Source organism: Mauremys reevesii, linkage group 6, assembly GCF_016161935.1.
Source record: "Mauremys reevesii isolate NIE-2019 linkage group 6, ASM1616193v1, whole genome shotgun sequence".
Classification (NCBI taxonomy): Eukaryota; Metazoa; Chordata; order Testudines; family Geoemydidae; genus Mauremys; species Mauremys reevesii.
In genome coordinates this window covers 64,792,915-64,808,066 of record NC_052628.1, presented here as the reverse complement: position 1 = coordinate 64,808,066, position 15,152 = coordinate 64,792,915, and the positions used below count along the sequence as shown (strand labels likewise).

Here is a 15,152-nt window from a genome sequence, read left to right as displayed (position 1 = left end):
ACTCTGAGAAAGTTAGGCATTCAACTTCCTACTGAATTTACAAGTAATTTGGATACTTAGCTCCCTTAGACACCTTTGAAAATCCCAGTTTAAAACTACAAATAAATACATACTTAAACAAAATAGTTTATGATCAGTTTCTCTTCTATTTAAATGTCAAGAGCCAAGTCAAGTCCCTCAGGGTCTGTGTTTTCCCTGCTACAGTTGCTATAACCAGTATTTAGAGCATAATAAGACGTAGTGAACTCACAGCTGGAACTCCACATTATCAGTGGCATTTGCTGCTACAGCACCAATATAGCCAACCTGTTTTATCTATTTTATGATCTGAATAAACCTAACAAAAGGATGAAAGTTTAAAAGAAAAGGTCATCACATACCCCATGAATTCTTTAGAAAACTGTACTATCAAGAAATGTGTGAATATATATTATTACAATTTATCTGTCTTATTTCAGCTTTGTGATATTTCATCAACTGAGCTGCTCGAAACAGAAATGTCACTTTGTTTTATTATAACTATTTTCAGGCAATAATAATTATTAAAGGCAATAATAAAAAGAGCTAAAATGACCACTATTTATTAGTCACTAGTAACATACCTTTAGCCACAGCTTCTTTATACTTCTCTTTGGCAGAGTTAACTTCTTTTATTAATTGTCTGTAACTAGATTTTAATTTCTCCAGTTCTGTCTTTGTGACCTATGAATAAAGCAAAAATAGGAAAGCTATTAAAACACTTACTTTCAGGAGTTAAAGGCTTCTTAACATTAGGAAAAGATAATTACAGGATTTAATTTCCAAGAAATTAAGGATGTATTTTTTTTCATTATTTCAGGGATGCTCTTGAATATATTGTCATACGCTATAATTAAAAGAAAAAAAAGTCTGTGTGTAAGCGGGACCTGCTGGCATCATAAATGTGTGGTGGAGCACATCAGGACATCTACTTTATTATTACTAAAGCTGTGATAGTGCCCAAAGATCCCAGTAAAATCTTGCTAGAAAAAAATAGGATTTCAATTAGTTACTGTTTATGCTTATCTGATTCTCATTACACTAAAATAATTTCTTCCAAAGCCTGACACAGAAAAGTGACTGGATTTTAAAAATTTCTCAAATGCCATTAAAGGTGCCTTTGGATAGAAGAGTTAATCTCTTATGACCCAGGCCACCAGTTATAAGGTCTAGAGGAACAACTGGCTCCTACAAAGAGATTGAAAATATGAGTCAGAGAATCTTTCTTTCCACAGACAACTGGACCAGCTCCATGAACCAGGACATTTTTGGCAAAGGAGCTACAAGAATAGCATTACCTTTTACAGTTCAAACCTTTAGCACATTGTGGAGGAAAAGAAGTGAGCAGCAAGTACAAAAGACCACTGGAGCATGGGATTGAGAAGACATTTGACAACCCATTGGGCTCTGGTATCAAAAGAAAAACCTGAAGAGCTGTGCATTGAAAGAGAGGCAAAAGAGATTCTTTGACAGAGTGACTTCAAACATTCATGGACTAGGAGAGATCACTTGTGCTCAGTCAACCTGAGAGAACACTTAGCTTTTCTGCAAAATGGACTGCTCTTACATTTTTTCTCCATTATGAGGAATGTGATGACTGGGACGGCTGGGGTTCATGATTCTCTTTTGCTAGGTTATATAAGCCTCAGCTACTGAATTATTTTACAAAACTAGCAACTGGTTAACTGTCAGAACTCCACAAAAAGCAACCAGGGCATGTCTTTCAATTCTTAGCTCTAATCTAGACCAGTTATGGGGAAGTTTAAGTCAGAGCAGAACCATTTCTAGAGTTATCCTGCTCCCAGAAGCATGCACACACCCACCCACCCAATCAGTCAGATTTCCATGTGTTGTTAAAATAGAAACTGGACAGGAAAGGACTTTTTGACAGACTAGACCTACAGGTTCCCAAGGAAGAAACTGAAATACCGTTGGTGCTATGAAGCAATTGGTTTCTGCAGATAAATATCTCTGGGCACTGGCTAGAAGAATGAATCAAACAGACTCCGTTTTGAAGTTCTGAAAGGATGGTAAATCAGTGAAAAAGTAAATAAATGGAGTTGGACTCTTAAATGCCAAGGGTACTGATGTTACTCATCCCATTATTAGGAGGTGCTGAGCACAATTAGAAACTGGTCCTTTTACAGAAGAGTGGAGAACAAACACAGGGAAATGAGATTAGTTATGAGAAATCTTTGAATTTAAATGTGAAATGGATCTGCCTCACCTGTCTCAATACGCTCTTCTGTCAGTGATTAAAACAAAGCCAGAAACTCCCGATCTGGATAAATCTAAGAGGATTAAGATAGTCAAAGTGATCTTTGGTTTTATCTACATGGTGTCTTAGTCCACACCAGAGGGGTATACATTCTAATGCAGACCAGAGTGTCGCACACCAAGTGTCTTGTGTGGACCCTGCTGGTTCACACTAACATTCCCTAGAACATGTTAATATAGTCACATTTCAAACAACAGTACATTAATGAATGCCAGTTAGTGCACAACATGCTGGTATGCATTAGAATTTACACTCCTGCTGCTGTGGAGTAAGGCATTGTGTAGACAATCCCTAAAGTGTGTACTACTAGCATCCAGGGCTGTGATGTGTATCTGATATTTTTGTCTTAGTAACATCGTAAGCCCCTCTTTTTCTCCAATTTTTACAGAAAGAAGAATATCTGAGATTCGCAATGGGATTGGAATAAACCTGAAGGTAGAGTCTTTACCATTGACATGTGTGGAAAGCATGATTTTTGTTTGTTTTCAAGTAAGTCCTTAAGGGATGTATCAAAGGATTCCTCAAACAAGGCTTCTCTGGAATACGAAACGACCATGTTTTTATTTTGCTATTATTACTCCTCTACGGCAAGATTTTATCCAGCATGAACTATGGACTCCAATCAGCACAGCTGATAATCTTGTTGAATATTGGATAGTGTCCTAGGGGGCTATGGGTATTCTGATATTCTATCTAACAAGGCAGAAATTTTGCTGTGTACCATGTAAGGGGTCTTATGTGGACAAGTAAGTAGCTCAATGAGCCATTCAATAAGTGCTCCAAAGGCACAAAACCATTGGACAGACAACAGCAGGTAAGACTATAAGAATACACGGTATCTCATCAGAAATGGATCCATACACTTGTCTAGAGAACCTCAGGAAGGGCCTGAAAAACTCAACACCTAGACGACAACATAGTCTACTGGCCAGGGTAAAAAATACCTGTGTGGCCTTGCTCCCAAACCATGATCTGCTTCAGCTAAAAAGTAGGCCTCACAAGGCTCATCATGCACTGTAGTTAATTTACTGTCAAAAAAAAAATTAAAAATACATATATACATGCACACACAATGTGTGTGTGTGTGTGTGTGTGTGTGTGTGTGTGTGTGTGTGTGTGTGTATATACACACATATACACACACACACACACAAATATAAATAAAACTTTTTATTCGAGTTGGTTGATCAGCAGAATTTTTTTTGTCAAATATATTTATGATCTTACACTCCATATTCTTTATGAAAATATGATTATGATATGGATATGACATAACAGATAAACTTTATGCAAGATGGCTCATGTAAGATATCTTTGGAAAGGTTATGATTTACTGAATGTGATTATCCAATTTGTATGCATGTATCACTTCCTTATCTAAAGTTAGGAATATTTACTACGTAAATGTGCGTATTTGGGAGACACCCACCAGACAACCAGCCATCACAGCCCTGATGGCCCATTAAGAAGAAACAACAGAATTGTGAAGATACTAATCTCTCTCCTTCCTGAGAGTCCTCCTGGGACTAGCTGTGACACTACTAGGTCAGGTGGTCCTGCCATGTGGTACTAAACACTATCTTGGACTTCTAGTAATTTTCCACTCACAGGAGGGGGAGGTCAAGTTTGGGAAACAAAAAGCTTCCCGCCTGCTGTAAATTCTATTTAAGGCTGGGAGGGAAGGCATTCCAGAGTCTCCTCCATTGCCTAAACAAGAAGGAAGATTGCTGAAAGTACCTGAACGGACACAAAAAACCAACCCGAAGGAAAAGGCAGGGGTAAGTCCAGAGTGAGACAGAAGTCCAGTCTGTAAGAAAAATAACTGGAACTCTGAGCTACATAAACTCTGAATCCTGCCTAAATTCAATAGTTAGGGTGAGAAATTACATTTTGTAACCTGTTTCTTTAGTGAATCAAACTTAGTTTGCGTGTTTTGTTTTATTTGCTCAGTAATCTGCTTTGTTCTGTTTGCTACCCCTTTAACCACTTAAAATCTGCCTTTTATAGTTAACATTTATTTTGTTTATTATTAAACCCAGTTTCTGTAATTTCTAATGGGGGAGGACGGCAAGAAGTTGTGCATATCTCCTCATTGAGGGAGGGGGCGGATTTCACAATATACCTTTGGGTCTGCACTCCAAGTGAGGTGGGCACCTGAGTGCTGGGGCAAGTCCCTTAAGCTGAGTCTTTCCGCAGCGGGCTGCAGCCCTGCCTGTGTGTGTGCTAGAGGAGGCTTAGGAGTCTGGATCGGCAAGACAGTCTAAAGAGGGGGCCAAACTGGCAGAATAGGCAGGTTCAGTGGTATCTTAGCATATCAGGTCCAGGTGGCACCTTGAAGGGGGGGCAACCCATCACAATATTGCCATATAAATGTTATCTTTTTTTCTGTCCTATAGCAGAACATGGTATAGTACAGAGTTCACTCCAGTGTTCTTCCACTACCACGTCCTTCGTTTTTTCCCTCTCTCTAAATTGTTTTCTACCCACCTTAGATTTTGTGTCTCCTCTTTTCCCTTCCCCTTGTCCCTTCACTCCCTCACTCTTGCTCCATATTTTGTACTTTTTCTTCCCAACTTATTCCATCAATCTTTCTCACCACCCCAGAATATCTGATACACCCAAGCACATCCATTCATAGGCCCACACACAGGACTTGGAATTTTACCAGGCACCTGATAGGCTGAGAAGTCAAACTATTAACCACAGAATAGCAAGGAGAACACCCATGTAACATGTCAATCTCCCACCAGCTGCTGGGAAAGCGGAGGTTGCTGGGATTCCTAATAGGAAGCTGTCCCCTTAAATTTCAGTAGTAATATTGTATCCAAAGAAGTTAATCCGAGGGATGATTATTGCTCATTGAAAACTTGTTGCCATACTTGTTTGGGGGCTCCATTATTCGTATCAGCCTCTGGATCCTAGGTATCAGATACATTTGAAGTCCACCCCAAAACCCACTGTGGCTGCTGAAAGGGAGAATTTTTTTTAAACACAAGCTTAGATTCCTCAGAAACTTACAGCACTCATCAAGAAAAGCTTTTACTTGCCTTAGATTAGTGGATTTTTCAAGCCCTGACCCCAGGAATGCCTAGAGGAGACAGGAGAAGGGATTCACACAGTCACGCTCTACTGGAAGGAGAAAATTTCCAGAGCGGTTAGCCTAACTGAATTCATTTGCAGGACAGTTTCCCACCTCTGTCTTTTCAGCTAGTAACTTGTAGAAAAATGGAGGAACTGGGTTAAACAAGAAGAAAATGCAATCCAATTATAATAAATTAGTATTTGTACTGCAAGATAAAGAGGAATGGTGGCATCTGCAGTATTCACGTGAATATTTATATGAAATAATTCTATATACTATTTTATAAAGCTTTAGTAATTTAGTAAATTTAAAAAAAACACCACGTATAATAAGGTACCTTGAACATCTCTGCCTCAATTTGCTGATGAACACCTATGTAACTCTTCTTTACTTGTTGCTTGTCTTTGATCATCATTGTAAGTCTATGTAGTGGCCCAGAGTTAAGATCTTCTGCATGTGTCTTCATTATCCTGCTAAGTTGCTCTGTCTGCTGTACCATAAGCAGCCAAGACTGGAAGAAGGAAAATGGAGAAAAGTACTTATCTGCTATTGCACGATCTAAAGAAACTGTTGGAAAAGTACATTATCGTTTAAAGGAGTTTTAGAAAGAATATTTTTGAACATTTGCCTGAATGCACACTTTAAATATGGTAACCATGTCTTTAACCCACCCACGCAAGGGAGTCAGAGATGTATTAATGATGTATCATAGTCACATTTCAGCATCACGCCAAAGTCTAGGTCTGTCATGAAAACCATTAACCCGCACTTGAGCTATCACCCAAATTCCTTTACTTTGACAGACATGCTCCCAGTGTCCTTTCTTCTTCCCTTTCCTGTATGTCTTTCCACTGTCCTGGGCAGATTTTTCCTTTTATTTAAATCAATCTCAATTACATGACTAATTCTCTTGGCGATAGCAGTGGTAATTTTTAGTAGAGTAAAATGAGGTATCTCTTTATGTTACACACAGGGCCAGAACCTCTGCTGGAGTAAATTGACATTGCTCTATTAACTTCACTGGAGCTATACCAATGTACATAAGCTCTTGACATGAGCCTCAAACTGGCATTTAACTTGAATAAAAGTATTTGATATCCCCTGGAACCTTGTTCAGTTCTGCTAAAGAGAATAGAATGGGGTTCACTGGGCATTCAACTTTATGATAGTATAATTTTTGTACTTCAGCACTGCTGAAGGTACCAATGTTTTTTTAATTATCACAAATTGACTGAGTTCTCCTTTTTACATCTCCTCTGAAAAAAGGCACTTCCATCTGTGCATTCCCCCTTAACACCAGACTAGACTGAGTTTATCAGAAACCTAAATGGAAGACCCCAAACCTATTAAATTATGCATAGCATTTCTTACAGTACTTAAGTGTTATCTGGAATTCTCTCATCAAGGTACTGAAACAGTCCTATTACAATGTGCTTAAACAATGGTATCTAAAAGCTGAAAAATAAAATTAAGGAACTGACTACTTACAATCATACAGGAAAAGTTATTTTTTCTTATCCAAGAGAGAAAAGAATATATTATTCTCAATTCTGTTGTCTAAAAAAAATGCTGTATGGAACTGCTAGCACAGAATAGCTGCTGCGTTTCACCCCCTCAGAAATGCCAGCATTTTAGGTATAACAATCACTCCAGCACTAAATATGCACAGTATTTGGGATTCTATGGTATAAAAAATACACTTATTTGGTGGGAAATATTGAGTTCTAGTGTGAAGTATACTGTGTAAAAAACATGATAAAAATATTAGACTCCTTTGGTGTTTAAACTGAAAATCATTCTCTTGGTTAGCTAAAATTAGAGCAAAGAAACAGAAATGACAAATACTGTAATAAATAGTTACTAACATTTACAATAACTGAAGTAAAAATGTTCAAAAGTGGCTGAATGGAGAAAAGGATGGGGACACTATAATGAAAAGAGAATTCTTGCAGGGGAAAAATCATATTGTTTATAGACTATGTGGCCAGAAGTGAACATTGTAATTGTTTTGTCTGATGTCCTGTATAATACGGGCCATAGGACTTGCATGAATCAACTCCAATATTAATTTAAAAATTTCCTGTGATGGAAAATCCACCACAACCAGGGCCGGCTCCAGGAACCAGCAAAGGAAGCAGGTGCTTGGGGCAGCCAATGGAAAGGAGCGGCAGGTCCGGGTCTTCGGCAGCAATTCGCCGGCAGGTCCCTCAGTCCCTCTCTTCCTCTTTGAGCTGCCGTCGAAGTGCCGCTGAAGAGGAAGGAAGGGAGCGAAGGACTCACCGCTGAATTGCCTTCGAAGAATGAAGCAGCGCTGTAGCTGGCCCTGACCAGAACCCTTGGTAATTAATCTCACTATTAAAAATTTGTGCCTTATTTCTAATCTAAACTTGTCTAAATTCACTTTCCAGCCATTGGATCTTCTTATACCTTTGCCTGCTAGACTGAAGAGCCCTCTGGTATCAAACTTTTGTTCCCCAAGTAGGTAGGTATAGACTATAATCAAGCCACATCTTAACTCTTTCTTTGTTAAACTAAACAGATAGAGCTCCTTGAGTCTTCAACTATAAAAAATGGTTACCTACCTTTCATAAATGCTGTATTTGAGATGTGCTGCTCACATCCATTCCATGTTAGGTCTGGGCGCACCCACATGCACAGCTGCCGAACATTTCCCCCTAGTAGTATCCGTAGAAAGTGACCATCACGGGCGGTAAGAAGGAACAGAGGGCACAGGGCCAGCAGGATCCCATACACCAGCACATTGGCACGGGACTCCAGTGGGCACCAGACAGCCCTACAGATACCACTAAGGGAAAAATCTCCAGCAGCTGTGTACATGGGTGTGCACACATTTAACATGGAATCGACATGAGCAAGCACTCAAAGAAGATTACATGTTTTCTAATTCTTTAATCATTCTCCTGACTTTTCTCTGAACGCCCTCCAATTTATCAGTATCTTTGAACTGTGGGTATCAGTTCAAAGCTGGAGCAGTCTCGGGCCCCTCTGTCCTCCAGCAGCAGGAACGGCTGGATTGCGGAGCGGTGCTTATCTGGGAGGGGCCATCTCTGTGAGGGCTTCCTCAGCTCCTAGATCCACATGCTGCCTCCACCTGCAGGCACTATCCTTGCAGCTTCTACTGGCCACAGTTCCCAGACAATGGGAGCTGCTGAATTCGGGCTTGGGGTGTAGCAGAGGCAGCATATGGAGCCAGGAGCTGGGGTTGCCGCTTCCCAAGATCCAGGTAGGGAGCCTGCCCCAACCCTCCCTCCCCCCTCAGCACCCATTATGTCCCCCAGGGCCGCAACTCCCCTCTCCCCAGCAGCCACTGGGCCATGCCCCCCCAGCTCCTGCGGGGCCCCTGGGCCACACTCCTGAGCCGCCTCCCCCTCCACCAAGTCTTAGTCAGGGGTATATAGTAAAAGTCATGGATAGGTCACGGGCCATGAATTTTTGTTTACTGCCTGTGACCTGTCCATGACTTTTACTAAAAACACCCGTGACTAAAACGAAGACGTTAAGATGTCAGATTTTTTTTTTTGGAGGGGGTTGGGTCAGTTGTTTCCATTAGCGTCTAGAAAGAGGGGAGGTTTACCCACTCTTTTTCTATCATGTGTGATTCAAGGATAAGAAGCCTCTTAGTCACTTGTTCAAGTCCAATTCAGATTAAAAGTGATTAAAATTCATTAACTAACAACTATTTGGTGCCCTTTGTGAAATAAGTGAGCTGCTCCAGTCCAGCATTTTCAGCAGAAAGGCCAAGAATTGAAGAAGCCATTAAGACAGAATAGACGTCTAACTACCAAAGCAGTCATAAGTCAGGCCTAAGGCTTATTAACAGGTGAAGTGGGGATGCTTGCTTTGCCACTGCCATTGCTGTACCTCTTTTGTATCAATTCGGTACATAATGGATGGTTTTTTAACCTTTCATAAAAGTTTTTTTTTATTTTAAACTGTATACAAAATACTATATTGAACATTATTACAATTATGAGAAAAAGTCTGAGAAACTTTGGCCTTAATTAATGCTTTGTTTTTACAATTAAACACCATGGTGTGAATAACGGTCAGAATGTCAGCCTTAGCTCTGAATTTCCTGGCTTTTTTTCTATTTTTATCACAACCTCTACATTGTATGAACAATAGTTTCTATTTAACACTTTAAAAAAAAATCTTACTACAACATATTATAATCACAAAACCCTAAATATAAGAATAAGTGTGTCAGCCCAGGGTCTATAATACCAGAGCTCAAAATTAGGGATTCTAGCTTGGTCCACTTTTTTCAGTCCAAAAGGAGAGTTGGCATGATACACATTCCACCCAGGGACTGCCACACCTCACTTCAAACTCTTTACTAAAACTAACTCTCAAGAAGCTGCATTAGTGGAGTCCAGTGGGCACATGGTCTAACACAGAAGGAAAATGAAAAAGGTGGGAGAATAAAGTAGATGGAACACAAGGCTCAGAGTGGCTCAAGAGATCCATCCAAAAAGGGACAAAACCACCACAGGACAATGACACTTTTCAAGTTAATATTTGAGTTTACTTTATAACGAAGAAAAAAAAGGAGTTAACAGCCTTTTCTATCTAATAATTAAAACAATGATTCCTCCATTTCAATTTCTAAATAATCTTCTCTTACCTTGGATACATTGCTAATATAATCCAGTTGGGAAGTACTCTCTTTATCAACTTGATTACAAAGATTCTGTAAAGTGGATGCATATTCTTTGTCACTTTTTACTCGCATGGCCATAAATTTCTTCACAGTTTCCAGTAGTCGTAACTCCCAATCTTGCAATTTTAACAAAGCATCATGAGAATACTTCAGGTCACTTCCAAACCCCATCTTTATAAGGCACTATATGCACTATGGGCAACAATAGAGGTTCTTCTAGTCACCACATCTGCAGACAGAAAATGAATGAGAAAGATATTGAAAGAGGAACCTATAAAATTTAATGATCACAAAGTTATGACACATATTGAAATTTAAAGCAAGAAGCAACTATTTTAATTTAACCACTCATCTCTGAACTAATAATATAGTCAGTCAGCCACAATTTTCAACAGCAAGACTCAGCTCTGTCTTGCACATTAACCACTTAGAAAACAGCTAGCAGAGGGGAAAGGCGGTCCTGGCGTTAAAGCACTAACCTAGGACTTGGGAGATCCAGGTTCAGTTTGCTACTCCACCACAGACTTCCTGTGTGAATTTGAGCAAACTGCTCAGTCTCTCTGTGCCTCACTTCTCCATCTGCATAAAGTATTACTATAACAGTACTTCCCTATTTCACAGGAATGTTTGTGAAGATAAATACAGTAAAAATTTTGAAGTTCTTAGATAATATGGCAAGAGGTCTATATAAGTACATAAGATACATTGAATTCCCAAACTAAATAGATTGGTTTGATTAAATAGTTGAGACAGAGATCAATGGAAACAGATATATTACAAGACAAAAATGCCAGATTATCCTGCCCGACTCCTAGTAACCACAGAGCCTCCTTTCTTCACAGTACACTGCTCCTGATAGCCCACAAAATTCCTAGTAATCAGTCAATTGTCAGGTGTTAACACTTTGGGAATCAGTTTCCAGAAGGCTAACAGCTATATATAAAACCCCAAACACAATGTAAAAAGACTGCTAAGGTTTCAAAATCAAGTGCTCCAAAGTTCAGAAATGCCAGAAGGAAGGCTACCAGTACAACCTTAATTCAGCCCCTTTGTGAATATGCATTATGATACAGTCTTAGATTCAGGGACAGCAGAGCCTTCCAAAAGTGGGGGGGTCCGAGGCCCTGGCCCCATAAGGCCCCCCCCTCCTCTTCCCAACAAGGTCCTGCCTCACCCCTACCCCCTGAGGCTCCTCCTCTTCCCTGCAAGGCCATGCCCCCCTCTCCACACCTTCCCCCAAGTCCCCTCCTCTTTCCCCCAAAGCCTGCCCCCACCCCCCTTCGTGTCCCGAGGCTATGCCCCTAGCCAAGCCAGAAGCCACAGCAAGGCCAGGGAGCCCTCCCCCACCGCCCCGAGACCCAACACCCAAGCAGGAGGGAGGGACCCAGGTTCCCAACAGTTGTCCGCAGCTCTTGCTCTGGGCAGCGGGCAGGGCCTTGGAGCTGCAGCCTAGCCATGGTAAGAGCCATGTGGGCAGCTACGGGGAGCCGCAGCGCAGACCCTCAACCTGCCCTAGGCAGGTACAGAGGCCAGGGGCTGCTCTCTGACCCCCTGCACTGTAGGCAGGTGTAGGGTCCACACAGCTTCCACAACTGCCCGGGATCCCTGGCCTGGCTCCACCAGCTGCTGGCATGACCAGGGCCCTCAGGGGGAAGGTGGGAAGGGGGCTAGGTTCGCCGAGGCAAAAAGTTTGAGGACCATAGCTCCCTGCCACCACCCTGTTATGATGTCACTGCTCTGATTATATCATCACATACTATTTCCCCACCCCCACAGGATTCCTTGCTCATTCAGAAGGGATGGTGCTCACCAGATGGGCAAGAATTCAATATTTCTTTTTATCCTAATCAATCTGTGTGTGGCCCCATTCATTATTTACTGCACATCATCCACACTATGCACTGATTACAGAATTAGTCAGGGTGGATAAAAATTAATGATTTTTTTTTTTAAAATCAGATTTTTTTTAATTTAAATTGGATTTTTTGATAAAGTGCTTTTTGAGGAAACTCAAAGATATCTCATCATTGGCTAGGGATTATAAATTCTAATTCTATAGTATGAGACAATATATTCATGTAATGTTTAAGAAAAGTTTTGTAAATGGCTTCCAATAGTTAATGGTTTAGGGACCCCAATCTTATGGGGTTACAGGGGCTTCTGTATAGATTATTTATGTTAATCTATCAATCTACGCAATGGGACTCAGTGCTCAGTCCAGAAGATACCATCAGAGATGCTTAGTTTTGCAGTTGTCAAACTGTGGATTTGTCTCTCCAGAGATAACATGCTTGTTAACAGCAAAAATGTTTTTAATATAAATAAATAAATAAATAATGGAGGTGAGAAATAACAGACCTCAACTCTATGGTCCCTCTGCAAATTTGTGTACACAGAGTCAATCCCTTACCTTTCTCTCTAAAAGTGAAAGTTTCAAAAATTAAATGAATAGAAGATTGGGGGCGGAATAGATCTGGACAAGGAGAAGACATCTGGAGATAAATGTGAGAAGGGAGGGACAGGCGGTACAAACAAAGGTGAAACTGTTTGAGCAGCATATTCCAGAAGTCTTGAGGTCTTTCTGAGTGTAGCCTTCATTGATTTGAGATCTACCATACCATTCTCTCACTAGAAGGGAAAACTTATAATGGCAGCAGGCCGTAAAAGAGACCCAGTTTTGAAATATTTTAATTAAGATCCTCTACCTGTGGGTAAGAGAGGCATGCATGCAAAATGCAAACAGTGCAACAAAGAAATGCAAAGCCTGGTTTCCCAAATGAAACAACATCATGAGAAGTGTTCCTTCTCAGGAGGAAGCTGCGTTGAAGATGAGGAAAGAAACATGTCTGAACATGCAGGATCTTCAGGTTGGTAAACTTTTTTATTTCATACTTCTTTCTTAAGGACTGCCTGTCTTCCTTCTGGACTATTCTTGAATTCTCGTGTTTGAGCAAAAAATATAGTTGTTACTCTATGGTACTATCACTTTAGATGCAGTTGTGATAAAAAAATAAATAGCTGAAATATGTAGATCTTCCTTTTACAATTTCACCTTTAAAGTAGTACTGAGTGTCAGTGAATGCAATGAGTAATACTAAATGAGCAGTATGCTAATAATAATTAAATAACTGCACTGACTTATTTTGTTTAGGAGAATCCATCCTCAACATACAGGATTCTGAAGACTATACACCTTCAAGACCACATTTTCTATAGTTTCAGAGTTATCTCCAATGATAGTGTTTCAGTCACATAATGTATGTCACATAGCCACAGTAGATCACCTGTAGCAAAAAGAAAAAAAAATCTCCATCATTCAGAAACAAGCATAGATAAATTTGTGATAAGAACCAGCAGATTACAAAAAGAGAGAGTTGATGAAAAAATTGCCCTGTGTTTATGCAACAAACTCTTCTTTCCGTATGACTGAGAACCCACACTTCATTAACATGGTTCAGTCATTAAGACCAGGATACAGTCCACCCAAAAGAGGAGATGTGGCAGGCAAATTGCTGGATAAAGTTTATGAAAGAGAAATTGAGCAGTGTGCAAAAGATCCTGTTTTATGTGCTTGTGTGACAACAGAAAAAGGGAATGTCTTCCTTACAGAAACAATTAAAACATCAGGAAATACACACACAGCAGAATACTTACAAGAAGTAGCAGTAAAAGCTATAACAAACTGTGGGAAAAAAAATTCAAATCTCTAGTAGGCAGCTTAGTCACAGACAATGCTGCAAATATATCCAAGATGAGAAGAAATTTAGAAGACAGTGAAGAGAGTCCCAAGCCAATAACATACGGTTGCAGTGCTCATTTGATGCACCTCCTAGCCAAAGACTTCAGTGTTCCAGAAGTAAAGACTAATGTTGTCAAAATTGCAAAATACTTCCATAACGACCACTTTGCAGCAGCTGCTCTGAAAAAAGTGGGAAGAACCAAGCTAACCCTCCCATAAGACGAGCAATAGAACTCAGTAGTGGACTGTTTTGAGCACTATATCAAGAACTGGCCTAATCTGATGACAGTATGTGAACAAAATCGTGAAAAAATAGATGGCACGGTCACAGCCAAAATTCTCCACATTGGGCTTAAAAGAAATGTTGACCACATGCTGAGTACCCTGAAGCCTATTTCTGTAGCCTTGAACAAAATGCAGGGAAATAGCTGTTTTATTGCTGACGCTGTTGAAATTTGGAAGGAACTGAATGAGATCTTATTTAATGACAGAGTTAAATTACAAGCAATAAAAGAAATGAATAGGACAAGCTCTATCTCCAGCTCATTTTCTTGCAAATATTCTCAATACTCGGTACTAGGGTCAAATCTTAACTGCTGAAGAAGAGGAGGTGGCTATGACATGGACATCCAGCAATCATCCCTCCATAATGCCAACTATAATAAACTTCAGAGCTAAGGGTGAACAATTGAAGAAATACGTTTGCTGATGATGTTTTAAAGAAAGTCACACCAGTGAACTGATGGAAGTCACTTAAGCACTTGGAATCAGAGACTGTTGAAGTGATAATCTCACTTTTAACAGCAGTAGCTTCTTCTGCTGGAGTAGAAAGAATATTTTCTTCCTTTGGACTGATTCATTCCAAATTGAGAAATCGTTTGGGGCCTGAAAAAGCAGGAAAGCTTGTTTTTCTTTTCCAGATTATGAACAAACAGGAAAATGAAGGTGAAGACAACTGAGTTAGCTGCAGAAGCCAATATTTTAAGTTACTCATGTTGACCTGGCTGACATAGTCAATTTAATTTTTTTTTTTAACATTTCATTTAACAGTTTTAGTTAAAAACAATTTTAACAAAAAAAAACCCTGATTTAAAAAAACTTGAATGTTTAACTAACTAAATTCAAAAATTCATATGCTTGTTTTGTTATAATATTATATGTTCGCTGTTGAAGAAAAAAATCCAGAATACGTAACGTTGTTTTAGTTAAATAAAACAATTTAAATGTCTGTCTGCTGATGTTCTCCTCCCAATACAGCATGGCAAAAAAACCCTCCAAATATTAATGATTAACCTGTTGAATTGGAGATAGTTCACTTCCCAATGACTTCATAAATATCTGCTTCAATTACCTT

The 15,152-nt window shown here is 39.8% G+C and overlaps 1 protein-coding gene across 19 annotated transcripts in view; it reads right to left on the bottom strand.

Annotated features, from left to right (window-relative positions):
• Window positions 1-15,152, bottom strand: part of FER (FER tyrosine kinase) — a 385,522-nt gene that overhangs the window by 335,546 nt on the left and 34,824 nt on the right. For 10 of the 19 annotated variants that reach the window (XR_005599911.1, XR_005599912.1, XM_039542923.1 and 7 more), the window contains exons 1-3: window positions 10,024-10,230; window positions 5,716-5,889; window positions 603-702 (exon numbers count right to left, since the gene is read on the bottom strand). Coding sequence is in view for 17 of the 19 variants with exons in the window: in XM_039542923.1 (XP_039398857.1) it covers window positions 603-702; window positions 5,716-5,889; window positions 10,024-10,230 (481 nt within the window). In the remaining 2 variants the exon portion in view is untranslated. Of the gene's footprint in view, window positions 1-602; window positions 703-5,715; window positions 5,890-10,023; window positions 10,289-15,152 lie in introns of those variants that run through there. The other 9 variants (XM_039542917.1, XM_039542922.1, XM_039542921.1 and 6 more) reach the window with 1 other exon arrangement.